The sequence below is a fragment of the Pelecanus crispus genome, chromosome 15 (assembly GCF_030463565.1).
Source record: "Pelecanus crispus isolate bPelCri1 chromosome 15, bPelCri1.pri, whole genome shotgun sequence".
NCBI lineage: Eukaryota > Metazoa > Chordata > Aves > Pelecaniformes > Pelecanidae > Pelecanus > Pelecanus crispus.
The window spans coordinates 4987168-5012732 of record NC_134657.1 but is presented as its reverse complement, the minus strand read 5'-3'; the positions used below and the strand labels follow the sequence as shown (position 1 = coordinate 5012732).

The 25565-nt window shown below is 44.9% G+C and overlaps 1 protein-coding gene across 1 annotated transcript in view; it reads right to left on the bottom strand.

Annotated features, from left to right (window-relative positions):
* The window catches only part of CASZ1 (castor zinc finger 1), a 52422-nt gene that overhangs the window by 1860 nt on the left and 24997 nt on the right, over positions 1 to 25565 (bottom strand). Inside the window, exons 7-18 of the mRNA XM_075721728.1 lie at positions 25351 to 25523; positions 23745 to 24613; positions 21592 to 21733; positions 20338 to 20401; positions 17624 to 17784; positions 14047 to 14169; positions 12304 to 12639; positions 10361 to 10559; positions 9669 to 9840; positions 6657 to 6805; positions 4490 to 4724; positions 2776 to 3069 (exon numbers count right to left, since the gene is read on the bottom strand). Of these exons, the coding sequence (XP_075577843.1) occupies positions 2776 to 3069; positions 4490 to 4724; positions 6657 to 6805; positions 9669 to 9840; positions 10361 to 10559; positions 12304 to 12639; positions 14047 to 14169; positions 17624 to 17784; positions 20338 to 20401; positions 21592 to 21733; positions 23745 to 24613; positions 25351 to 25523 (2917 nt within the window). The remainder of the gene's footprint in view (positions 1 to 2775; positions 3070 to 4489; positions 4725 to 6656; positions 6806 to 9668; positions 9841 to 10360; positions 10560 to 12303; positions 12640 to 14046; positions 14170 to 17623; positions 17785 to 20337; positions 20402 to 21591; positions 21734 to 23744; positions 24614 to 25350; positions 25524 to 25565) is intronic.

The window sequence follows — 25565 nt, the reverse complement described above, 5'->3', positions numbered from 1 at the left end:
ATGAGCCTACATGTTACGATGAGTGCACTTAGAAAGACAGATGGACAGATGTTCAATGGGGCTAATTCTCATCATCACTAGCCAGTGGACTCTGAGAGAAAATACCAGTTCTACAGCTTTCCCTTGGGTCTCAAAAATCACATGATGCCCCTAGTAAATAAAGAGCCCTCATCTATCTTCCACTTTCATTCACAGGGCCAGCATAACTGGCTAGTGCTCACGTCCCCTAGGATCAAGCTGACATCAAGGACTCGACCTCATTATATCTATTAACTTTTTTTTCTTCTCTGCTTGCTATTTCCAGAATCAACCCACAATCTCCAGTATCAACATGCAGCACAGACAAGGTTGGAGGCAAGAATTTCTCACCAGGTGCAGAATTGTGAGTGTAATTGGAAATTATAGCTTGCAACTAAAACATACTTGGTTGGGTGTTTCCCGCCCCTTGATGCCGACACTGCCATCCTCTTAAAAAGAGGCATGATTTGTGACAGGCAGTGCCTGGGGCCTGAGAATCCAGAGCAGCTTGCATCCTTGTCTAGGAGACTGAAGAAACAGTCATCTGATTGACTGTTGTAGAATTTTTTTTTTTTTTTTTCCTCTGGCTGATAAGCAGGTCTTAAAAGTGATGAATGCAATTTTTGCCGTATCTGGCCCTTCAAATGACAACCCTTCCAGAGAAGGATCATTGAAGGGAGCCTCCAAAAGTTAAACTGGCACTGTATTGAAAGATACAAGTCAATGGAAACAGTAGCAGCAACCTAATCTCCCGCATCGTTCGCATGCCTGGGCTATACAGATTGCAGGACAAGCAAAGAACAAAAGATTTTTCCACAGCCATTTGTTACATGGCACTTTTGCTCAGACTGCAAATAAGGACACCAGCTTGGGGCATCCATGGTGAGACCATCTTTGTGACATGTAGCTGCTGGAAACTGCACGTTAAGGCTAATTTAACCAGCTACCAATGAAATAATAACTTTCTGTCACTGTAGATTTTAAATTAGCAAGCTCTTAGCTATAGAATCTGTGACCAATTACTCTCTGCTCTCCCCTCAAAACATCTGGTATTGTAAAATCTCGTTCTCCCCTTCCAGGCGACTAGTGTAAGTGCATTGTTGCCTGGACAAATCGCTGCTATCCAGATCAACTCCTTACTCCTTCTTTTAAAAAAAATTACAGCCAAACCATCAAGTTTTTTATCATTAGTATAAATGCTCATCTTGTCTGCCTTCAGACAGGAACACGGGATAAGCCATCTTAGGGGAAAGACTCTGGATGGGAAATCTGGGGAATAAGTAGAATTCAAATGTTACCTCTTTTAAACTCAATGTATCTGCCCAGCTTTTACAACAGTTCAAATGGGTTTGCTTAAAACCTTAGTTAAACCAATTTTGTTTTCTCATACAGACAAACTTTCAGAGCAAGGGTATGAGAAAGAGATGATAACCTGGTACGCTCTCCCCCTTCAGCCATGAGACAATGTCCAGGCCCTAGCACCCAACTGAAGATTACAAGCCTCAACAGATGTAATCCCAACGGTAGGTGCATGCCATAAGCTTGTCTTTTCAGCTACTAATAATGTAAACATGCACAAAACTATACAAAGGTAAAAAGAAAAGAAACTTAAAAATATATAATTAGAGGAAAGCACAGCACAAGGTTAAGATGTTTCAGGCTGCATGCAAATCGGTTTAAAAAATAAAAGGGGGGGGCGGAATATAGTTTCTTGTGAATTTTGTTCTTTGGAGCACGCTCCTCTGGACAAGGCAAGAATCCTTCTCCTGCCAAGTCCCATGAGAAAAACCTGTGAACTTCCAAGTGGAGTTGGTCTTCCAGCCATACTCCCAACCATTTACCTTGGATTTGCGCATTACTAAAACCGGCAGGAAGAATGACTGGGACATTTGTAGGCTGCCAGAATCCTCTTAAGTGTGAACTTTAAGCACAAATATGCCTTTAATTAACTAGAAAATTGCTGGGAGTTGGGAAAAGAAGCCAAAACTGAGACACACCCTAAAAAAACATTCCCAGCTGGAATGAGAATCTCCAGCCTGAGACATCTCTGATCTTAGTCACACATGGGAAACATGGCAGCTTAAACTAAAAGTCTAGCTGTATTTTCTGCAGCTGTTAAGAGCAGATGTAAGTAACAGTGAGTGTGAGAAACAGCCTGAGCTGTCTGAATGATGTCATCATGGTGACACTGACTGTACTTCACTGTTACTTGTGCTGGGGAAAGCAGCCCTGAATTTTATGGCTTCATATATGAACAGGAAGCAGTGAAGCTTACAAGATCTATAAAAATAGGGGAACTGGGTACCTTGTTGGACATTTACCTGCTGAGGTGTGTGCAGCAGACTACGGTAGGCACTGCGTTAGGTGGCCTGAAGATCTAAGCAAGAATTCCAAGTCCCATTAAATGCTACATGAGCAAAAGTTGGCTTTGTGGCCACCCTGCTGAGGCTGAAAGTGCATTTTAACTATGGAATTTGTTAGATTTTTGCCTAATTTGGAACTGGTGGAAATTGCTCTCAGGTATCCAAATGTCTCTCAGTGATTTGCTGTGGTTTTGGTTAACCTTCTTCGCTGTGGTTACTGTGTCAGCAGACAAAAGGAGTAGGCATGGACAGGCCCTCGGATAAAGTTAAATACGACACAGAGTGACGTATGCTTTTTTACTGACCCAAAGGTGCAGAGGAAAAAAACGTGGCCAGGGTGAGTGGGGAAGGAGATGGGCACAGGACACTAAGAGAGAAAGCAAAGAAGTGTTACCTGCTGCATCCTGAACTAAGGGAACGTCACTTTTTACTGGAGTTGGAGTGGCAATGATGGGCGAAAACCCAGTGGTGCTGGCGGCAGGCATGACAATGCCTCTGCTGGATCCAAGAGTGGCACTGAGCAGAGAGTATGAGAGACAAGATGGAGAGAAGAGATAGGGGAGGGTGGGAAGGGGAGACCTAAGCAGGGCTTGTGAGAAAGATGGAGGCAGAGATGGTGGTTGAGGTTGTGGTGCATTGTGGGTAGCATCATCGGCAGCAGCAGTAGCAGTAGAAGGAACCAGGCAGCCTGGAGAATGTGGAGAGAAAAAAAAAGCAGAAAAAAACAAAAACAAAAAACCAAACCAACAAAACAACAACCAAAAAAACAAAACAAAAAACAAAAGAACTGAAATGAGAACCCAAGAGCAGAAGCAATATGATGAAAATGGAAAATACATTCACAAATGTATGAAACAGAACTGTAACAGAGAAGAAACAGAAGGTGAGGAACTGACAGCATCAGGAAGAGGAGGGTTGTCTCTGCAGAAGGTAAGGTGGCTTTAGCGGCATGGGGGAAGAGCCACAGGCTTTCACGCAGGAATTCCTGCTTGTTTGGTCCTTGTTCATCTCTATGGTGCCAGCCTGTACCAACTAATAGCTGTTAAGGGCGGTCTTACACTTTGGGCGGGTGGAGTTGCTCACTACCTGGATAGCGGTGGGGGGGGCATTTCCTAGGAAGCGTGACTTGGGCCAGAGGGCGTAGTGACAAAGGAGAGAGTGCCAGGAACCACTGTCCCAACAGAACTCTTTGGAGGAACTTTAATGTCACGGGGCAACCACTGTCATGACCCAGCAGCGTTCATACAACATTTGGTTAGATGTGCTACATGATAACCTTCATCTTAACTGGTGTGGGAAAGAAAAGTAGGAAAATGTGTACAAAATTAAAGCAAATTCAGTGAGGCTGCCTATCTAGAATGTACCACTTATCCCTGGGAAGGACAGCTAAGAGATCCCTGGATCACCACCAGATCATAACAGAACTCATGAAAGATATCCGACTACTGAAAAGATAATGCTGTGATAGAGGGCAGTGGGAGATGGCTATGCATTATCCTGGCAAACAGGAAACAATGGCAGAAACTTACTTCCAAAAAGAGGGGATGATGGAGGTCTCCTCTGTGCAACACAGCACAAAGTGGAACAAGAGTTTTTGCATGAGGAAGGGAACTCAGTGAGCTGGTTTTATATGTTGATTTCTGAAGATGTGGTGGGTTTTTTTCCCCTGTGTATATAATATTTGCTATTGCACAGTCTTTCTGCACCTCAACAGTATAGGAAAGTGCCTGACTTCAGATGCTGCACAAGGAAATACAAAAATCTATCAGGGGAAATGCCAAGTACAGAACAGACCCACAACTTCTTTTTTTTTTTTTCTTCTTTTTAAAAATCAGTTATTAAAATAGATCCAACTCCAAGACACAGGATAAAAACCTCTCATTGGGGGAGAATAAAGATACGCTGTTAGTTCATGGATGCTTGAGGTGCATGTTTTGATGGATCTCTTCTCACAAATGATGGAGGGGGCTAGGTTAGTACGAGGCACTGTTGTGAAGCTGGTACAGTTTATGTTTTAAGGTGTAGTGGTCCTTTGGCCTCTCTTCATGAGTTTATCTCCCAAGAGAGCAGGCAACTGATGATCCATTTCACCCCCCCTTCTCTCTTACCTGCTGATGTACTTTCATTGCCCACTGGAGTGCTGGAGCAGCTGCGGTCCATATTGGAAGATTCAGAGGAGATACCCCCAGGGCTACAGCCAGTGTAATCCATGTACTCATCTGTTTCAGTGTCCATCATGCTCGGGGGTCCCTGAAAGGAAGCTGGGGTTCCTGATGAGGCTGGGCTGGGTGCCATGCTGCCAACCTGGGGGAGATTTTCATTTCTTGGAGTGTGGCCAATAACCTGCAGCAAGAAAACAGGACGGGGACTTTCACACCAAAAGCAAGATGCCAAGACCAAAACCATCTGTCTGCGCGTTTGTTTCTCTCTGCCACGGTTCATGAGGGATAGCTGGAACATGCTCGTGAGTGGAACCCATGGCACTGTGGCTAGGAGCGTGAATCTTCCTTCACCGGGAGCTCAGAGCATTAAACTTGGCACATGGATCCTGGTATGTGAATTGTGATGCGCTCAGAGGCTGGGAGTGTTAATCTTGGCACCAGCATCCTGGCGTGTGGATTCTGATGCATTCAAAAACAGGAGGTGTTAATCTTGGCATTACTACCTTACTGTGTAGGTCCTGCTGCATTTAGAGACTGGAAATATGACTACTGGCATGACTGTCCTAGCGCCTGCATGCTGAGACATTGCAACAGGGGAACGCAGACTGAAACCGGTGACGTATGCGTACGCTCTGTTCACATGCAGCTGTTGTGGCCTGGCATGGCATGGTCTTCTCTGGGTAGCTACATAGATAGGTACCCCGAAGCAATGTATATCCAAACACACCATAAGTGCCTACTGAGCACTAAGGAATGGGAAAAACTGGAGTTAGTACATTTAAATGCAGAAAGGCAGTGGCGGTACAGCAATCTGGTTAGCTTTGCCACATGCCCCGATGTGTGGCTTCATTCTTGTTTTGTTCACTGGACTGCTCCATGGACTAAGCACAGCAATAGACTAAGACTAGCACTGTATGCTCCCAGGATTGCTCAGGCCACGATTACTACTTCGCCACTGCTGAAGTGAGATAGGATTGCCAGTGAAAGGAGATGGAGGTCAAAACTAGCATTTTCTGCTCAGCATGTACTAAAATTCTTAGGGCTAGACTCAGCATGTACTAGGGGAGTAGTGAACGCAAATGTAGTTGTTAAATCTCTCCTAAGCTGGATACTTGTACCTAGGCCTTTCGTGTTCAGAACAACAGCTACCACAACAGTAACACCGGTTCCTTGGCATCTGTGAACTCATTAAATCCAACAGCAGTAGACTTGAACAATTAACTTATTGACAGTACTTAATAACGAATAGGGACCTCTCATTCCCATGTTGTGGAATGAAAGGGGGTTCCCATCTTGCTTCTACAGGTGATCCCTTTTGTTTTTCATACGCCAGATGATGTCCTTACGGTCAGATCAGTCTCAGGAGTTTAAGTAAAGCTAGCTTGTTTCATCTCCCAAGTCAATGGAAGCTAAAGCAGCTAAGGAATAAGAAGAAGCAGCAGGAGGTTGCAGGACTGTTGCCATTCTGAGCAGCAGCTCAGTGCTGCAGTTGAAACTCTTCAATTTATTCATGAAACGGACAAACCTAATCTGCCAGTTGCTCTCAGTTACGTGTTAGAAAAGAAGCAACTGCATCGCTCTGCTACTTCCTGAGAGAGGACAAGGAGTGCCCCAAACTAACTCCAAATCAATAAGGGAAGAGAAATTTTGAGACTGGTATTTCTCCCATCCTAGGTGGAAGCAGCAAATAATTCTTTATGTACAACAGGAAATTTTTGCTTTAACCAGCACGTTCAATTCTTCCACATCCTAAGCACTTTAATTTTAATAAGCCAATTGCTGTACACTGAGAGAGCAGGGAGGGAGTGCAAGTTGTAAATATGAGTATTTTAGTGTTATCCTTCTCAATTTTTTTTCTCTATAATTCACAAGGAAAAGCTGTTTACACTACGTAATGCTTTGATGTCTGGGCTTCATCGTCTTTCCTCGTATTGTACAAGTCCAACCAGGTAAAGCTAGCTTGGGTGAACCAACCAGCTGCACCCCCCCAATGCAGACATACATCCTTAAGAGTTTGGGTACGGGTGTCTTGGCACTAAAGCAGTTCTGCAGCAAGCAACCAAAGGGACCAACGCTACATGCGGATCTACAACTTAAATAACCAGTGAGTCACCTGAGTAGGAACACGATCAAAGTTCTTCCCCAGCATCCTTCTCATGTGCTTTCTGGCGTGGGATGTCATTTGGTGCTTGAGCAGGAAGGAGAACTGGCAGCCCTCTCGAATGCAGTGGAAGTGGCTGTTCACCTGGTTGTATTTGCAACCTACAGACACAAAACCATTGTATGTAGTACATGAAAGGTACCAAGAAGGAAAGGGACTGTAGGGAAGATGATCTGGGGACAGGACAAGGCTGTTGCTACATGGGTATCTGGTGGATTGAAGATTATCAATAGTCACGGGTTCTTCAGGAACAGTCCTGAATTAAAATGAGCAACTGCAAGAGAGGATTACAGCATACAAAGATTTTTTTTAAAAAAATGAGCCTGAGCTGCACGCTAGTCCCATCCCTCTTCGTTTTGTTCTAAAGAAAGGAACATTACCATTACATCTAGTAGTGCCTAATGCTCTCCAGTCTTAGCCTTTCCCTTACAAAAAGAACAAACCCAAGACATTTAACTGTATCATAGAAGTTACAATCAAAAATACATCCTCATAATTAGATTAGAAATGAAAAGTTCTTTTTCTCTTTTTTCCTTTTAACTGTGCTCTCAGAAAAGCAGTCTCTTAAAAGCTCTAGCTCTGGACAGCGTATGCTCTCTGGTCAGATAGAAATGAGCCAAGAAGTGTTTATTGCCACTCCAAATTTGTTGTGTAATAGGGGCAGCTACTAAAAACCAAGCAATTTGTATGGGTTCTGGCATACAGCACTTGACACATTTTGCTCGTGGATAGTGCCATGCATGCTGGGAGTTTGTGTAGCTCATTAACAGACAATCCTAAACAGCTACATTCTATAGCGGATAAATAATGGCTTGTTGCAGTTAAACCACAGCTATATCAATAATCAGGGTCTGTCTGCTCTCCATCATCCCTTGGCCATACCCTTACACACACAGAGGGACAGACCTACCGACAGGCTCAGTTTTACTCACCTATCTATCATCTACACCCATCCACCTTACATACGTATGTATTTTTCATCTCTCTCCCTCCCTCACCCGCACACACAGGTGTATATATTTATACACACACAAACTTACATATAAAAAAAAATCTATGGGGTGTGTGTTTGTTCAGAAACATTCACAACCCTTAAAGCAGGCCAGTGCTTTCTGCACCTGCTCTCTATATACACACATATGCAACATAAAAAGCACAGAGATGTACAGAGAAGTAGACATGCATTTACATGTTGGTGTAACCATATACCCCTACACGAACACATCCAGCTACACCATCCCATCATGCTGCCTGTTATCTACATAGGCAAATGCAGCATGCTGGCTAAACGTATGCTTCTTGCACGGCAAGCCCAACCTATAGGCCTATGTACATACTGCTGGATGCACGTACCCCATCGCTCCCAAAAATAAACTCTGCTGACACATGCACAGCCTGTAGATGCCTCACTGACAAACAGCTCCTGAATCACCCAGTCCTCTTTAGCTCACAGATAGCGTTTTATGTGCGTGCCAAGTTTATGTTTGTTTAGGTATTGCACTCCCCCACAGCCCCACCTCATCTGCCCTCCCCATCATGTTGCGCTGTTCTTTGGGATGGAGAACAAACAGTGCTGGTGGGACTGAAACAGTATCAGCAAAGGGCAGGTGAAGGCTCGCCTGTTGCTAGGGCATCCGTGTAGGCTGGGTATCATATATCATTGTCCTGCTTTGTCTAGCCCTGCTATCACCTGAAACACCTAAAGTTGAGTAAATAACAGCAACTGCTGAATCTACCGACATGTGTAAATGAGACCTAGGTACGTACTGACTGTGGCGTGTTGACACTCATTACCCTGGTTACCACAAACAAGCTACCATTTGGTATAAAGTCTTGATGTATTCAAAGCTGAAAAGAGAAGTTTGGTTCTGGTTCTTGTGGCTGTTTCCCTGCAGTGTGAGAGAACAGCACCCAGAAATGTTATTCTGAACCCTGTTTTGTTTCAGCCTTTGTTCCAACCAGGAGTGATAGGGAAGACTGGGTCTGTGATACTGTTAAGCCGAAACGCAACTGGAAGGGTTAAGTGAATCCCAGGCAGTTCTGGATAGAGCTCCGCTGGAGCAATCTTTAGGGATTTCCCCCCAGTTCAGAGCCCTGGATTTCAGCTCTAGAATACCTCCCTGGGAATGCATTCTGCTTTCTGTTGTGCGTTTGTTTTACCAGCTTTACACTAGAGGCACTTAGATTTAATAACTACTGCAGGGCTGCTAATAGTTTTGGCAAGTGGGCAAGCCACCGTTTGAGGTTGTGCCACAGCTCAGGTGTTTCCTTAGGCCGTGCTCTGGTGGAAGGCTGGCACAAAGACACAGCGCTGTACTCCCTGCTGCTCACAAGTGGATGCGGAGAATGGTTTTGAAGGAGAAGGGAGTAGTTTATTGAATCCTCTTCTCCATAGCGTTAGCTCTGGTTATTTGCCCTTTGGCTTTCAATATGCCGCACTGGCGATGGCTAAGAAAGAAAAAAAATTATTCATTTGAAGCTGCCTGGAATCAGGCAAAGTAGCAACTTCCTTGATAGAGGAAGACTTTCACGCAAGAGACTCATCAGAACAGGCATTTCCCCTGTGCTGCTGCTTTACTCCTAAGAGCACCCTTAAACTCCACCCAAGACAAGCAGTAGGCCCAAAAGACTACAAAGTACAAAAAAAAAACCCCAAAAAAGGCCTTGACAATTACATAAAAAGGAAAAACAAAGGGGAAGCTGTATCTCCACACAAATTATATATATATATAAAATCCTCATTATTACAGTTTCTATCCATTTAACTTAGGTCTGTTTGGGAAAACGTGCTTCAACTCAGGCAGACCAGGAACTGCTTTCTGTTTTGTTCCATTTCTTGTTTAGCGATTTAATGACCAAATACATCTTAGGCATAACTCGCAGGCTCTAACTCATGGCATTCTTAGCCTGGACATGGGACAGACCACATGAGAAAGGTGACGGGGGAAGGAGAAGAAAACTCACCTAGTCTGCCACACTCTTCTCGCTTGGTAAAATACTTGAAGCCATTGGCTGCCCTTCTCTCTGCCTTCTCATGTTTTTTCACATGCCAGGGCAGCTTGGTGGTGATGTTAGTCACAAAGTAGCAGCCAGGACGAAGACAGTGGTAATGCCCTCGCATCCTGAATTCACAGTGCTAGAGAGAAGCAAACAGGCAGGTTGCTTTAAGCGTATCTAAAACACATGCGCTCTCATCTGCCTGCTACTAATGCTGTCCCTCTGAGACATGAGAGAGACACGTGAACTGATACTCTAGATCACATCCATTTTATCTTCTGCAAGCCACAATGCAAACTTGTTCCCTGTCTTGTCTTTTGTATTGCTGTCATGTATTCTGTATTGCACTATTCTACATTGAAATATCCCAAACCTAACTCGTGGCTTTCCCCAGTATTCATCATAGATTTTATTTCATTTTGTGCCTCTTAGATCCTTCTAGCTGCCTTGTCTACTTCACCCAAGTCAAAGAAACATAAAAGCAGCGCGATTTTCAATTTGATGGAAACCAAACATTTTGCTAGACCTTCCATGGTTCTGTAGTTAGACCAGGACTGAAACACTCGGCCTTGCTTCCCATTGGGTAGTCTACTTGCTCTTTCCCGTTCTTCTCCCGCACACATACGCAGACTAGAGCACTGCTTTTGAATTGCTCTTACCTGGTTCGGACAGAGACACTGCAGCGAATAGTAAGCAAACTGGTCTCGCACATTCACCAAATTATTGTTGGGGTTGATGTGGTCCAGGCAGTGGGATTCTGCTTTGCCAGAGGTTTTGCACACATACTTGCAGTTCCCAAAGAGACAGTGGAAGTGGAATTTGTTGGCGTACTTGCAGTCCGTTGCCAGGCAGGGATCACTGGAATACATCCAAAATCCAATCGTCAACTTCACTCATTTCACACATTTGTTTCTTTGTCAAAATGTAATTCAAGGGGAGCCCAGCTGAAGCCTCTGTTCCAAACATGGCCTACAGATTTCCCATAGCCACCTTCCTCTTTAGTAGAATTGATGCTGGCAATACTGCTGCATTCCACCAAGCTAGTGCACTTTCTTCATTAAGATTATTAAAATACAGCAATGCATGGTGGGTTCTGTAGTCTTTGACGGCCACACTTCCAATTTAAAGCTCTCTCAAGATCTGGATAGATGCAGTTTCTCCCTTTCTGCCTGTACTTACCTCAATGGATTCAGATAGTTTTTCCCATCTCAGTTTTGTGTAACTGAAATGAAACTCTTAGGCATGCACACTGCAAGATGCCAGGGCTTCCCCTGATTAGACAAAATTGGTGGTGGCCCGTTTAATCAGCTAAATGGTTTTGGTACCTCACTCCCCCCACCCATTCCATGGATTTCTGGCTGCACAAGCAGAGGTCAGATCGGAGGCAGCTCAAACATTGATCTCTTGGATCCCAAGCACTGTACGCAGTGATACGTACTCAGATACGTGAAATAGAATTAATCCACTTTGAAAGCAGACAAATGACTGTCAATATATGACCCAGAGACTGGTAACTCCACCAGCCTGAATAACTAAGCTGTAATGCCTAACCTGATCCTGGACTCCATGTCCTCCTGTAAACTACCTAACTTCTGTGCCTCTTTCTGTCTATGTAATAGAAATAACACCCTCATCACAGCAACACCATGACGCTTCTTTAATGTTTTAAAAGAAGTTCAACAAGGTTATGTTACCTTCTGCCAGACACCTCCAGTGTGAAGTACTTTGTAAACCTACCACTACAAAACCAAAGGCACAGAATTTAAGGAGACTCATTACACTTGTACAGAAGGTCAGCCAGGACAGCAAAACTGACAAATCTCAAGTGAGAGAGAATTGCTCCCTATTCCTTGAGCTGCTGAGAAGCCCATTCCTGGTAAGGCAGAGTCCAAGCACTCATGCCCCCCTCCACTATCTGACCCCTAGTCTTCTTCACTGGGAGGGATTAAAAAAAAAAAAAAAAGAAGCTGTATTATACTGAGTTACAGATGGCATTCCTAGGAAAAGGCCATAGAGCTTACTGGGGCAAATCCAGGAGAAATCCAGCAAGCTTCCTTTTCAGCAATCTGTAAGCATCTACTCTTAGTTCTGTGTACTCTGCTGCAGTAGCACTTCACCTTTGCATGACTGAGCACTCAGTTGCCCACTGATTTTTGCTCAACTACAGAAACTCATGGCAAATCTCAGACTTGCAGCAACATCTGGAGGTGGGCTAGTCAGGCATCATGCTGAAAACTTTAAAGACAGCTTCCTCTGTAGCCTTCAGGGTCAAAAATACTGCAGACGCGCATGTATTTCTGTACACCTCTCATGAAAAAATGCTTCAGTGATATGTCAGCAAGTTTATTTCTCCTCAAAACTCATACCTAAAAGTGCTCCCAGATATACACGGAAATCTTGGGTTTTTTTCCTAGGATAACTGAATGTATTTTCTGGACTTTACAGAAGTAAATGTTCTGTGAGAGAAAGCCCAGAGTACTTTCTAGACAGAAGGTCTCTCAGTGGGCAAATACAGATGTAGTACTACAGCTCTGAGGAGCAGTAAAGAGGGGATTGCAAGGCTGGCGAGGACACAAGGAAGCAAGCAGCATCTACAACTTACTTCTCCTGGAACTGGAGAAATCCGGGTTTGACCTGAGGCTTGGCGTTCTCCAGGGAAGTCGTTGCCAAGGGTGAAGTTGCCAGGTTAGGCACTGATGCTGGGATCTGAGGCATCTGGGGTATGGTTGAAGCCAGCTGCTTCCAAGCTAGCAGTGTGGGGGCAGAGGGCACAGTAGCTGGACTTGGAGTGGGCACGTCAAGGGCAGGAGCACTTGCCATGGTGACGGAAGTAGCAGACGGTGATGAAGGGGCCAGCGAAGCCTTATTCTCAGCAGCAGTTGAGAAGGGAGACTCAGAGTTACTTTTCACAGTTCCACCCTCAGTTCGGAAGTGAAAACTGCAGAAAGACAGTGTGATTCAGACATAAATTCTTGACCATTGCATATAACTTGATTAAACATCAACAGGAATGTGGCAGGAGCCTGCAAACAAATTAGCTGAGGTTAAATCCTAAAAGAGGCTCTACAAACGTTGTAGAAAGATTTAGAGGCCTCCTAGACTGTCTGTGAAGAGAAAGGAATTCCTTAAGAGGCGTGGAGAAAGCAAGGTGCATGTTGAAATCAGAGAGATGCAAGAATCGCTGCAGTCAGTAGGATCAATATGCCTATGAGGGCAGCTTCCCAGCATGGTTGTGAGAAGCCAGTAGTTTGTAGTAGTGACCCACAGGGAACTATCCAACACCAGAGACCAACTGCGCTAACAGATCTTTCTGTCTTAAAATTTGCAACATTTCCTTCCCTTTAAACCCCTTCAGAATCAGTCATGTGGCCAGCTGCTGAAGGCCTCATTCATTCTTTACTCAGGCAAATCTTCCATTGCCTTTAAAAGGAACTTGGCGTGGTTTTGAACTGCAGATTATGCTCTGTAGAAATCTACAACAGGGAAAATTCCCAATATCCCACCCTTCCTTTGCTAGTCCCCTCACTTCACACAGTGGAAGCATATCTTAAATTCATTCCTCACCCAAGAGTTACCCAGAGTTCTGAGCATGCTGTGCAGCCTCTGTAATACAGGCCTTACTATCTAGCCTACAGTTCTGGCTACCAAACTCTGGGCTGTTTGCTGCTTTCCAAAACGATGTGAAATGACAAAGGGTTTACAATATAGAACATGGCAAGGTGAGAAGAAGGTTGCTGTTGGGCTGGACAGTTTGACTGCTTCATTTCAAGATCCTTATCCACATGATGTGAAACTCTTAAACGAAACCATATGAACTAAGGGCTAGGGAAAACTTGTTAAAAGAGATTTGTCATGACAAGACAAAGAACAATAAAATGCTTTCTACACTGCGGTGACGTGGAGCTGTCTACTCCACAAAAAGTCTGTATCCTGTGACAATGGTTGGGTTTACAGGATCCTCTCCCTCCCATATTTTCTTATTTTTTTGTATGGTGTATTTGTGTGTGGTGAGAAATATGGGTGTCCTTGAACACGCTGTCTGTCAGGTAGGCCCCAGAAAAACACAAATGTCCAGTTCTCAGCCTTGCCAACACTGTGAGACACACCTTTTTCACAAGTTGAGTGCATTTATTGTGAAACAAAATTAAAGAGGATGTAGTGTTCTGCAAAAATGTTAGCTGAGCACATTTACACAGGAAGCGTGTGGGTGCCCAAATTGCTGCCCTCAGGACTGCCCACGTTCCTGCTCTTGAATAGAGTTACTCAGTAAAGTCTCTCTCGTCCTGCAGTGTGTGTGTTGTAGAGTTTTCTCAAGGTTTCCTAAGACTCGCACTCTCCTACTTACTTGGCATGCTTGATGGCTCCATCCAGGGTGCTGAAGAGGGCACCGCATTCCTCCACGACACAATGGAAATGCACCTTATGGAGAAAGTCGCACTGTGCATCGCAGAAATCCTTGGTACCAAACCTGGCCAAAGCAGACAAGCAGGCATCTTATGGAAGGCCCCAGAATAGAAGCGGTGTTGGAACAGACATATTTGCTTTGTTTTTCAACTCTACTACCATTCTGTTTTCCAATGTCACTATCCCTGCTGCGCAAACAGCAGTGCTGGCATTGTTGCTTGATTATTGCCTGTTAAATAGATATAAACATGCAGAACAAGAACCTAATTTCTCTCCATTTGAACTTGACCAAGAAACTCCGGTTCACTGTTAGTGGGAGCAAAATACAGAACTAAAATATCAGAACAAAACAAAATATCAGAATCATTAGTGTTCTTGAGCGCCTACGTACAAAAGCCAAGGCACTGAGGCACGATCAAAGGTTAGTAAATTAAGGGAAATCCAGACCAAGAGGACACTGCTGAAACATCACAGGTCTTCTCTTTTTCTGTTTCCATCTACTGGGGGTAGCAAATGGGAGTAAACAACAGTGGTTCAAGGGAATCTAGGTCCAGAATCTGCCTGCCCGCCCCCCACCTTGAAACAACAGGGTATCACATGGATGGGAAAGACACAGTATCGCCTATATAGCAATTACAGCCTAGTATGCATAAATGCTGAAAAGCACAGTCCCTGAAGTACAGAAGAAACAATGCTGCAATGCAAAAACCAGAGCAAAAGCCATCATCTAAGCTATGCCTCGTCATCTCTGAGGAAATGGTCAAGAGGGCAAAACCAACTAAACAGGGTTTCACTGCTCATCCACTGCTGAGATTCTGCAGACTTAGTAAGAGTAGCATAAATACATGTGATTTCAGGAAACTCCAGAATCACAGGGAATCGAGAAATCAGGTAAAAAACACTGGCAGGAAGGATTTGAAACTTAACAGAGGAATCTTGCATAATTAAGATACAACAAACGACAATTGCTCTGATGAGCAGGAAAGCAAGAAACAAACAGCAGCCTGTGTGGTCCCAGGAGGGACCTCTTCAAATTTGAGGGTAAAGGAAAAAGAAAAAAAACCTTGTACTGGAGAAGGAAGGTCAGTGGATATAGAATATATCCAGTCAGTTAAGGCATGCAGGCAGAAGATGAAGGAAAGTAAAGGTGTGGTAAGAGATAAGAAACCAAGTTACTGCAAGCTAAAGGGGTTGTTTTATCAGGGACAAGAGGTATTGTACTTAGAAAGAGGGTCCGATAAAAATGGGATGTGATGAGTCAAAAATGGCTACCCTATAAAATTTGCTTTGGATAGGAAAAATAAAGACAAAGCAGACAATTAGGGATACAATGAAGACCTTCTAGAAGAGCAGATAAAGGGACTGGTTGGAAAATATAAATATGCACAAATCAGCCAGTCTGGATGATGTATGTCCTGAAGTGCAATGGAAATTAACTCACAAACTGATTGCATTACTATTTGCTATTTTTTAAGCCATAGAGAAGAGGGAGGTACTAGGAAATTGAAAAAAAAAAAAAAAATTAAAAATCTAGGTACTGATTCTTTCAGGGAAAAAAAAGGACAAGTGATCTTTGGCAATTATCATACCTCTAGTCTTAACTTCTCTTCCAGTAAAGTAATGGAACAAATATTAAGAGGGAGGAGAAAATCATTAAACATCTAGAGGATAAAGGAACCATGAGCAATAAACAGCATCAGGATTATAAAGAATAAATCTTGCCAGACAAATTTAATTGCTTTTTTTGATAGAATTACAAAATTAGTGGATGAAGGGATGCAATATATTTGGATTTTAGTAAAGCGTTTTGATACAGTCTCGCATATGCTTAGAATTAATTCAAATTGGCCTGGATGCGAATGCTACCTCATGGATTGAAAACTGGCTGAAGGACCGTAAACAAAGGCTAATGACAAACAGCAACATATTGAGCTGGGAGGAGGTATCTTGTGAATGCTGCAAGGATGACTTTGGTTAGGTCTGAGCTTATTTAACATCTTCATTAGTAATCTAGGAGAAGGAGTAAACAGCGTGTTAATGAAATTCACAGAAGATACTAAACTGGGAGGAGCTGGCAACACCAGTGCAAGAGGAGAAAAATAACACAGAGGCCTTGCAAGACAAGGGAGAAGGTTCAGAATACGAGAGTCGTGTTTGGAAACGTACAGCTAATACATCTGCGGGGCAGGAGGGTGTATTTCTGTACGTAGGGGACTCATGAGAGCAACATTAAAAGCAATCCTGTGTAACACTGGATGGTAAACACGATACATATACATTATGCAATATAGATGCAAACAAGGTAGCACAATCGTGAGCTGCCTATATGGGGGCAGGAAGCTTGTTACATCTGGTGTGGTGATACAGGAATGGCAGCCCAATTGTGCACCCATTCCGGGAACAGCGAGAATGACAACAGCAACATGATCAGCAGGCTGAAGGGCCTAATTTACAAAGTCAGATTAAAGGAAGTGAATAAGCTTGGTTAAATAGCACGCTAGAAGTTTGCGACTGTCTGAAGGGGGTGAACTCCAATTGCAGAGAATTATTATCTGCTGTGGTTCAAGGGGATGTATAACCAGAGAACTGCAACAAAATTACAAAAAGGGAAATTCAGGCAGCACACCATGAAAAAAACATTGTGACAGTGAAGCATACTAGGTGGTAGAATAATGCTCCCAGAGACAAGAAAATAGCCACGCTGCTTGGCATAATTAAAACTAGGCTGGACAAAATGCAAATGGACTGCAGGGAAGGATCTCACACTGGCCAGGGGCAGATGGACTAGAAGACTTTCTAGTCTTCCCCATTGAAGTCTGTGATTTACAAAGCGTCCACAGGCATTTGTAGGCAACTCTGTGTCAGAGCACAAACCCCTATGTGTCTGCCTGGGTGTATCTGTGTATGCTCGAAGCATGTGTCTGTCTGGGCATGTATGTGCATGTGTCTGTGTGTGGGTGAGTTTTGTGTCTGTTCCATTTTTCTTTCAAGCCGCCTTGTCTACAACAAAAACAGCAGAAACCATCCCAGTTCCCATACCCCTTATACTCCTTATTTTCTTTCAGTGGCCTATTTCTACGATCAGAGGAAATGCCACAGCAAGCATTTTAAGACTTCTGTGATCTGTGCGTAACAACTAAACATGGTCCAACAGAAGCTCAGCACTAAGAACAAACTGCAGTGGGGATATGAAGACTTGCAGACTGGGGATATAAAAAGGAGCCTAAGACGAAGTCTAGGCTAACAGTACTATGTGAAGATCTGTGCTCGTAGTTGCCTCTCAAGATCCCTTTGCAAAGTAATTCTGTGTGGACAGGTATTTCTTATAGGACATTAACACCTACTGCAGCTAGCCGGGACCAAGGACTAAATGCACTCCAGAAGGTGATGAGCATATCACAGAATTAGGCCTTTAAATTCAAGAGAACTCTGTGTTCAAGTGTGAATTAACGAACCAGACACTTTGCAAAGGAAATAATTTTCCCTTTCCTCTATTCCCAGCTCCATGCTCTCCTTACCGGTGCAGGTACATCTTCCATGGCTCAGAGAGCTTCTCCTGGACAAGTGCCTTCACTGCCTTGCCCAAGTACTGTGTTGGCTCTCCAGCCCCAGCCTGGCTGCCATCTCCTTCTGTCTTAATGTTCAGCAGGTTGCCAAGGCTGGCACTGGTCTTGGACATCTGGAACAAGATAATAGACACTGCATCAAGCCCAGCACACAGCTGTGCACACTGCCAGTCTGGATACCCTCAGGACTGCCCACGGAAAGCCATGTCTTCAAAGATCAAGAGAGAAAACAAGAAGTCTGCACAGGCTGCCTCAACTGCATCAGCAAAACTTAACACCTCAGCCTTCTGCACCCTCCACCCAACTATCACAGAGTACTCAGGTGCCCATCTAATATTCATGGCTCTTGCGTAAAGTAATGAAGCATCGTGTCTATTTTATACATGGGGAAACTGAGGTGAAGAGAGACATACCTTGAGTATGGAAAGGGTGTGCAGGCATAAACATTAATAAGCCCTATACAGCTGCTCTCTTAGTAAGGAGCTAGTGATAGAACTAGCAAGCTCTAGGTTATTTAGAATCCTCTTATCCCAGCCACAAGGATGTCTCCTTCTTTGAAGTGACTATCAGGTATGTTTGGGGGTGGGAGGGGGGCAATCTCATTCAACTGGGGAAAAATTCTGGCTCCACTTAAGTTCCTGGAAAATTACCAACTTCAATAAAGAAATGATGTCACTTTCTGTGCTAAATGGATGTCTCCTCCACAAAGCAGGACCTGGACTCACAATTTGCCTTGTGTGAAAGGCTTCAAATAGATTCTACACAGAGAAGGTTCAGAGGGCCAAGTGTATGATGTGCAGGACAGAAAAAAAGAAGTTACTCCAGAGTGCTTAGAGAGAAAATTTTCTTTCAGAATAAACGCACAATTTCCCAGACCCTTTCTTGCTTTGTTGTGCTCTCAGTTATCTCCAGGAACAACAGTGAAATTCACAGCATGAATAAAATGCAGGATTGGGCCCAATACTTGCATTATAAACTCCACCCACTTGAGGATCTTGAAGCCCTTTATAAATATCAGTTAATTAAGCCTGACAGCCCCCCTAAATAAACTGCAATACGCTACAGGAACCCTGGCTATTTGAGGCTCTCTTAATGCCCCCTGAAGGTAAAGCCCCTGCTGCTATGTGGAGACTGCAGCTTTTTATGGCTGGAGTCAGAAATTCAGGTTGTCTTTTTCCAGTGGTGTTTGTTGGGCATTCAAACTCTGTAAAGGGTTCTTTTTCCTAGACAAATAATGAAGGATTCCTCCACAAACAGAAATTGTGTGCAGCACGAGAAAGAAGCAAGCATGATGTGTTTCTGAGCACACTGAGCTCGACTCTGCAATCCTTAGTCTTGGAATTGGCTCCTTCAAACCAGTGGGCTCTATTCTTTGCTGGTCTGTGTTGTTGGTTAATCCCATTCCTTCTTTAAAAAAGGAACAAACCTGAGAACTCATGTTTTGTACCTGTGCTACACTTACTTTGCACAAAATAAAGAATCTTATGCAGGGCTACACACAAAACAAATGCTTGTTTCTAAGCATATGCTTAAATCTCATATTCTCCTGGATATTTTCACGTGAAGTATCTATTGAAACAATTTCCCTGAGCTGGAGCCTTCAGAATGCCTCAGGACAGGACTCAGGCAGCAGACTTACTAAATAAATCTATTCACTAGAGAAAGAGCTGCACATTTGGCATCACTAAAGGGACAATATGCAGGAACAAATAAGAAATTAAGTTTAAAAGGGAACATCAAAAACCCAGTGTAACAGAGAACCAATGGAGGAGAAAAGTGGCATAAGGATAAACGCAGAAATTAAACAACACAGAGAAAAAAAGAGTGATGAAGTAAGAGAGAAAGGAGGCGAGAGATTACTAGGCAAAGTCACTTTGCCCTCTCTTGAGGGTTATATGGCCTTGATGCATGTAACGCCCAGAGCCAAGGGGATGGCAATAGTTATGCCTGTAAAACCTATCACACAGTAGAATATTAAAGCATAGCTCAAAGGCTGCCCTGATCTCTACTGCAGTTGTATACAAGAACAAAATTAATCTTGGTACAGTAGAATTTATCATGTGAAAGCAAAATACATATTTGAGATGATGTATAATTTAAGGAAAAAGTAAGGAAAAAGAAACCATGCATTATCTAAAATAAATATTATAGAACATGGTCAAGGGGACCCTGTTGGACACCATTACTCACACCAGAAAGACAGAAACTGATAATTTTGGCTCAAAACTTCTAATCTTTTTTCTTCTCTCATAAAAACAAATTATTCTCCTCCCCCTCCCCCATTGAAAGAAAATGTTTTTAAGTAAATAAACAAAATGGGTAACTATAAAAAGAGAGCGAGAGAAGTTGCCAGCTTCTGGAAATAAAAATGGAAAAAAAAAAGTGTCTTTCGGAGCCCTCCTCTGTCTAGAAAGGATGAAGAAAAAAAAAAAAAGGTGTCAGAGGCTGCAATATATTTCTTCAGCCAGTTCATTAAATTAATTCGTAAGCAGTGGCTCTGAAATTATACCCGATGAAAAATGGTCTCAAAATTTAAATGGTACAAACTCATCTTATTAGAGGCAAAACATTAAAAAACAAACGCATCTCTTCCCCCCCTCCCCGCCATCGCAGCTTTAATTTCTCTTGGTGGGGGGAATGAAAGGCGTTTGATGGATGGCTCTTACCTTATTCATAAGCGAGGATAAAAGAGATGAATTTGCCGAGACTGTGTGGCCATTTGATTCATTACTGGAACACACAAACCAACAGGGTTTAGTTAAGATGTGCAGAGGGACTGTGAGCACTGAGATTAATCCTTCTCCCTTCAAGCTGCCTCACTCCTCACCTGCTACATCCGGAGGAAGAGAATGATGCCCACCCTCCCTTGGGCAGGCAAAACTCTTTTTACTTGTGATAGCCAAGATGGAGAGAAAGAGGGTCCAAGTTTGCAGAATTTAGTTCTTTCAGCTATTAAACAGTCCGGACCCCTTCCTCCAGTGTCCGCACCATCACACTTTTTTATTAGCTGACTCACAGCCCACCCCATTCCTGTTAGAATTTTCAAAAATATGCCACAAAACCAGGGGGGATGCTGATGGAAGACTCCTACTGCCAGGACACAGGCCCCCTCAGCAGCAGAGGAGAAGGCAAGGCAACAATCCTTACGGCCATAGCTAAGCATGCTGAAAGGCAACCTTAGCATTTCACATGCATTAGTAATAGTTCTAGCTGACTACAAGTGCTGGGGTCCCAAATTGAGGCTTGTTTAAATGAACTATGGAAAGGAATGTACACAAAGGTCAAAGTGGAGCAGGCTCACTCATCCCCAGTATCAGTTCCTCTGCAGTTTTTCCACACAGGACAATCCCCTCACACTCCTGTTCTCAGTAGAGATGCTGTACAAGTGGGACACACACTTTGAGATAGGTATATTGACATCTGCACAAGTGCAAAGATTCATCACCGTAACTATAGATTAGCACATGCCAGGCCCAGGCCAGAGCTAGCGTGACACCCAATCCAATTTCTCTGGAAGGTGCCTCTCTCAGACCTGATTCAATGCCCAAATGCTCCTGCTAGAAGTGTGCTGAAGTGTGGCACTGGAGCAGCCTTCGACCAGCTCTTGATGACAACAGCAGGAATATCTAAGTGAAAGAAGGAGCTTTGCCAGTGGCTCATTTTTCAGAGGGGAGCACAAGAGGTGGGGCTCTTGTCAAAGAGTCAGTAGGTGCTTGTGAGCCCAAAAAACCATCTGGAGAACATACACTGGAGGGGGAGTAGAGAGAACCTCCCTGCCTCCAGACTGGGGGCATCCAACTCAGCCACTCTGAAATTGCCTTTCATCACCGTGTTGTGTCCTCTCATACTACAGGTATGGAAACTTTGCAGACCTTGATGCTGGGAAGAACTAAGTGTGCCTGCCTGCACACTTCCCTCACCCGTGATCCTTGACGCTCAGGTCCAAGCTGTGCTCCTGCAAGGAGTCCTGGCTGGTGGCAGATGACGATCCCATGGCCTCCGCAGGTTCCTGCTTCACCTGAACTGGATTGAACCGTCCGGGAGCTGCTGGTTGTCCATTCCCTGCTTGAGGAAAGACACCGACATTAAATGCAAAAATTAAATGAAAAATGTAGGTCTAAAATGAGGTTACAGTGGCAAATAAGTAAGTTAAATCACTAGCACCAGTGCATAAATGGAAAAAGCAAAGAAAAAGTGGGGGGGGGAGGGAAGTGCTGGGATTGCTGGTCAGCGTTTATTGCCAAGCTGACATGATGGGTTCTGACGTCCACTCCAGCGTGGAAATTCTTCAAGTGATAATTATTGCAAAATTATGTCAAAGTTGTCCAGGCTATGGGCCCTTTAAAGGAGAAGGGCGGAAGGAGCGTGGGGGAGACCTGATTCTCCGCACAAACTGTCATAACTAATTTGCGGGGCTGCCTCTTAAGCGTTTATTAAAGACTCTGTTAATGCTGAGGCAATGTGGCAGCTTTCGACTGCTAGTCAAGCCCCCTTTCTCGTCCCCAATCCCAGCGTTGCCGTAGCGACAGCGATGGCCCGCCACTGCGCGTGCCCAGCAGGAGCATCTGCCCTGTCAGGGCTATCGAAGGTGACAGCCAATGGGATTGGTTCAAACCGCGTGACCTCTTGCCACCGCCATCGCGTTGTCCCCACAAAAAGGGGGAATTCTTCTTTTTTTGGGGGGAGGTTTAGTGCTGAGCCCATGAAAGAAAAATTCAGATTAAAGGAAGAGAAAAAAAGAGGAAAGAGGGGAAAACGGGAGAACAAATTAAAGAAAAAAAATTAGGAAGAACAGTGAAGAAAAAAGGAGGGAAAAAAAGTTGCTGACAGGAACATGTCTGCAGAGCTTTTTTCCACAATCCCCAAGTGACTAAAATATTAATTTACCCTCCGGCAGTACAGCTGACAGCGAGCTGCTTCTCAGACAGCAAGTGGCATTTTATTAAAAAATAAAGGAAAATAGTTCCCTCAATGACCTTTCTCTGCTTTAGGAAACAATTTTTCAAATAATAATTTTAAAAGTATGTGAAAGTTCCCCTCCCTCTTTAATCAGATCACTTCGTCCTGCTCCCTCGTTTGCTCTTGGGTAGAAGGGAACATTGGCAGCGCTCACACGCCCACGGCCCAGCTGCCCACTCTGCCCCTTCCACGCCCCGGGGAAGGAGGCTGTGGGGCAGCCCCGTGCTGCAGGGTGCTGCCAGGCAGAGCCTCCCCTCCACGACCCCACGCTGCCCAGCACGAGCTGACCGTGTTCAGCAGGAGATTTCGGAGGTACCCGGTGCCCTTGAGGGAGCCCCATGGCCCTGCCAGCAGGGCTGGGCACAGGCAACTACCTGCCCCAGGTCTAGGCGGCAGCAGGAAAAGCTCCGGGCTGCCACAGGGGACTTCTCATTCCCATCTGTTGCGTTCTCTTCACGCAACACCATCTTTTACCCCTCTCACGGTGCCGCTGCCGCTTGCAGGGAGCTGCAGGGACAGAGAAGCGCAGTTTGCAAGAACTGAACAGGATAAAGGTCCAATCTGTGGACTGTACCAACACTACCTCCAAACCCACAGCTGGGACAGCAGAGCTGGAGCACAGAACCAACCCCCCAGATCAGAAAAAAAATTGGCAATGAGCTACAGGATCAACACCACTAGGCCCAGCCAAAACTCGACACAGTCTGCAGAAGAGCTTAGGCTGCTGTATGGCCTGCAAGTACTGGGCAAGCTTTTTCTTCATTTCCATTTTTAATACAATGCCTCTCTCTTTTCAGCCTACAGCAAACTAGGTAATAACACATGGCAACACTCTTCCTTCAGATCTGGCAAGAGCCTACTCCATTTGTGGGCAAAGCTGTGTTTCCTGCCTCTCTTCTGGCAACGTGGTGTAGCCAGGCTCCACAGGAAACCATGCCAAGACTGCCCTCTTCAAGGGTTAACTGGACACGACCAAATTTACTCTCCCATTTTTATTCCTTTACTACCTCCTCCCCACCTCCAGACCCATGGGTGGCTTCTCATTCACTCCTCTCCAAGTCATCAGGCACCGCTCTTCCTCCCACCACTAGCACAACTGATGAGGGTAACTCACCTGCTTCAAGTGCCACAGAGGGCTTGACTGCAGCTGCTGCCAGCCTGGCCATCATAGGAGAGATTAATCCCTTGCTAGCAGAGATCCTTTCCATTATAGATGCCGCTGGAGCTGGAGAAGAAGTAGCCACTGGCTCACCAGATCCTGAAATGGCCTGGGATGAGGAATCCGTAGGAGCAGATGATGTTGGATTGGTGCCAGAGCAACCAGCGGTCATCAGATTAGCTGAGCTGGCAGGAAGTGGTGTAGAGACCCGACTGGGGATGATGGGGAAGAAGGATCCAGCTGTTCCAGGAAGTGCTGAGTTGGAGAGTGCCAGGGCCAAGGGTATATTGCTGGGAAGAGCCTGGGAGAGCAGGCCAGAGATCTTGGTGGCTGGTGTCATGCTGTTGGCGGACTTGCTGGCCTGTGAGGAAGCAAGCTCAGCAGCAGAGGAGGGTGCAGCTGGGACTATGAGAGAAACGGAAGACTGTTGACTGGTGGGGGAGGCACTCAGGCTGGAGTTCTTCGAGCTCATAGCGGAGAAGTCAATAAGGTCATCGTTACTGGACTCCTCTTGCTCATTATCCTTGGACCCCAGGAGAGAGGCAGGCAGGCCCAGCACTCCTGAGCTCCGGATATGCCGGCGCTCATGTTTGCGTTTATGGGAGGTCATCTGGCTGGTGGAAGTGAAGGTGAAGCCACAGCCTGCCCTTATGCAGTGGAAGTGGTTGGTGGCCTTGCTGTAGACGCAGCCCTCATACTTGCATTCCTCATACTTGTAGAACTTCTTGAAGCCATCCTTGGCATAGGCATCATCTTTGATGTGGTAGCTCTTGTGCTTTTCAATGTCACACTTGTTCTTGAAGGTGAATGTACACCCAGGTCGCCTGCAAGGGCATCAAGGAGGAGAGGTGTTTGGCTGTGTGGGCTAGGAGCGCAACGCAACTGCTGTCACCTGCCTCCCTCCGGGATAAGGACCGGGCCACTATGAGACAACAGCCCTGGCTGCAAAGGGGTTGAGGAGCTTTATGCGGATTAACCCATGACACCAAGGCAAGCAAAAATGCTGCCATGTGAGAGAGCTGGGAAGCTCATTCCGCTCTGAGGAACAGCCACAATAACACAGGGATGCAGGCACCCACCACTAAAAGTTCCAACCAAAACAGCAGCTAAAGGACACTAACGTACAAACTGTGCTTTCCTACTCTTCCTGAGAACATGAGAAACCAATAGAGGAGTATTTGTGTACAGAAGGCAGAGTCTGGCCCTGAAAGGGATGAGCTGGCTGACTGCTGGCATGAAAGTACCACTAGCAGTATAGAAAGGCCTACTTCAGTCAAACTCTTAAGAGCACTGTCATCTCTTTCCCAAACGATTCTAGGATCTATTTTCTAGTCGGTACGCTTTCCTCAGATCACACTCCTGCCTTCAGAGTGGTCTGTGGCAAGATCCTGGAAATCACATCTGCCCTGGAGCATGAGTTCTCTCAAGAGCGGTACTGAGAAGGTGACAGCAGGGAAAATCAAGTCCCTGTGTATACTCCTCGACTTATGACTTGGCAGAATGAGGCAAACAGATCACGCAACTCTTGAGGCAGGATTCCTCCCCTTCCCTTCTGTCTCACCTGCAGTGAAAGTGAGTGGTTTTCTGCCCGTAGAACTGGCATTCCACAGTGCCGCAGTCCTCCGTGGCACGGAACCGCTGAAACCCGTCGTTGATGAGCTGCGTGTTCTTCTTGTGAAAGTTCTCATGGGTCATCACGTCAGAGGTGCTTGTATAGACCTTGTTACAACCCACCTACCCCAGGCCAAAACAGGGAGTCATCAGCACAGCGTTTTA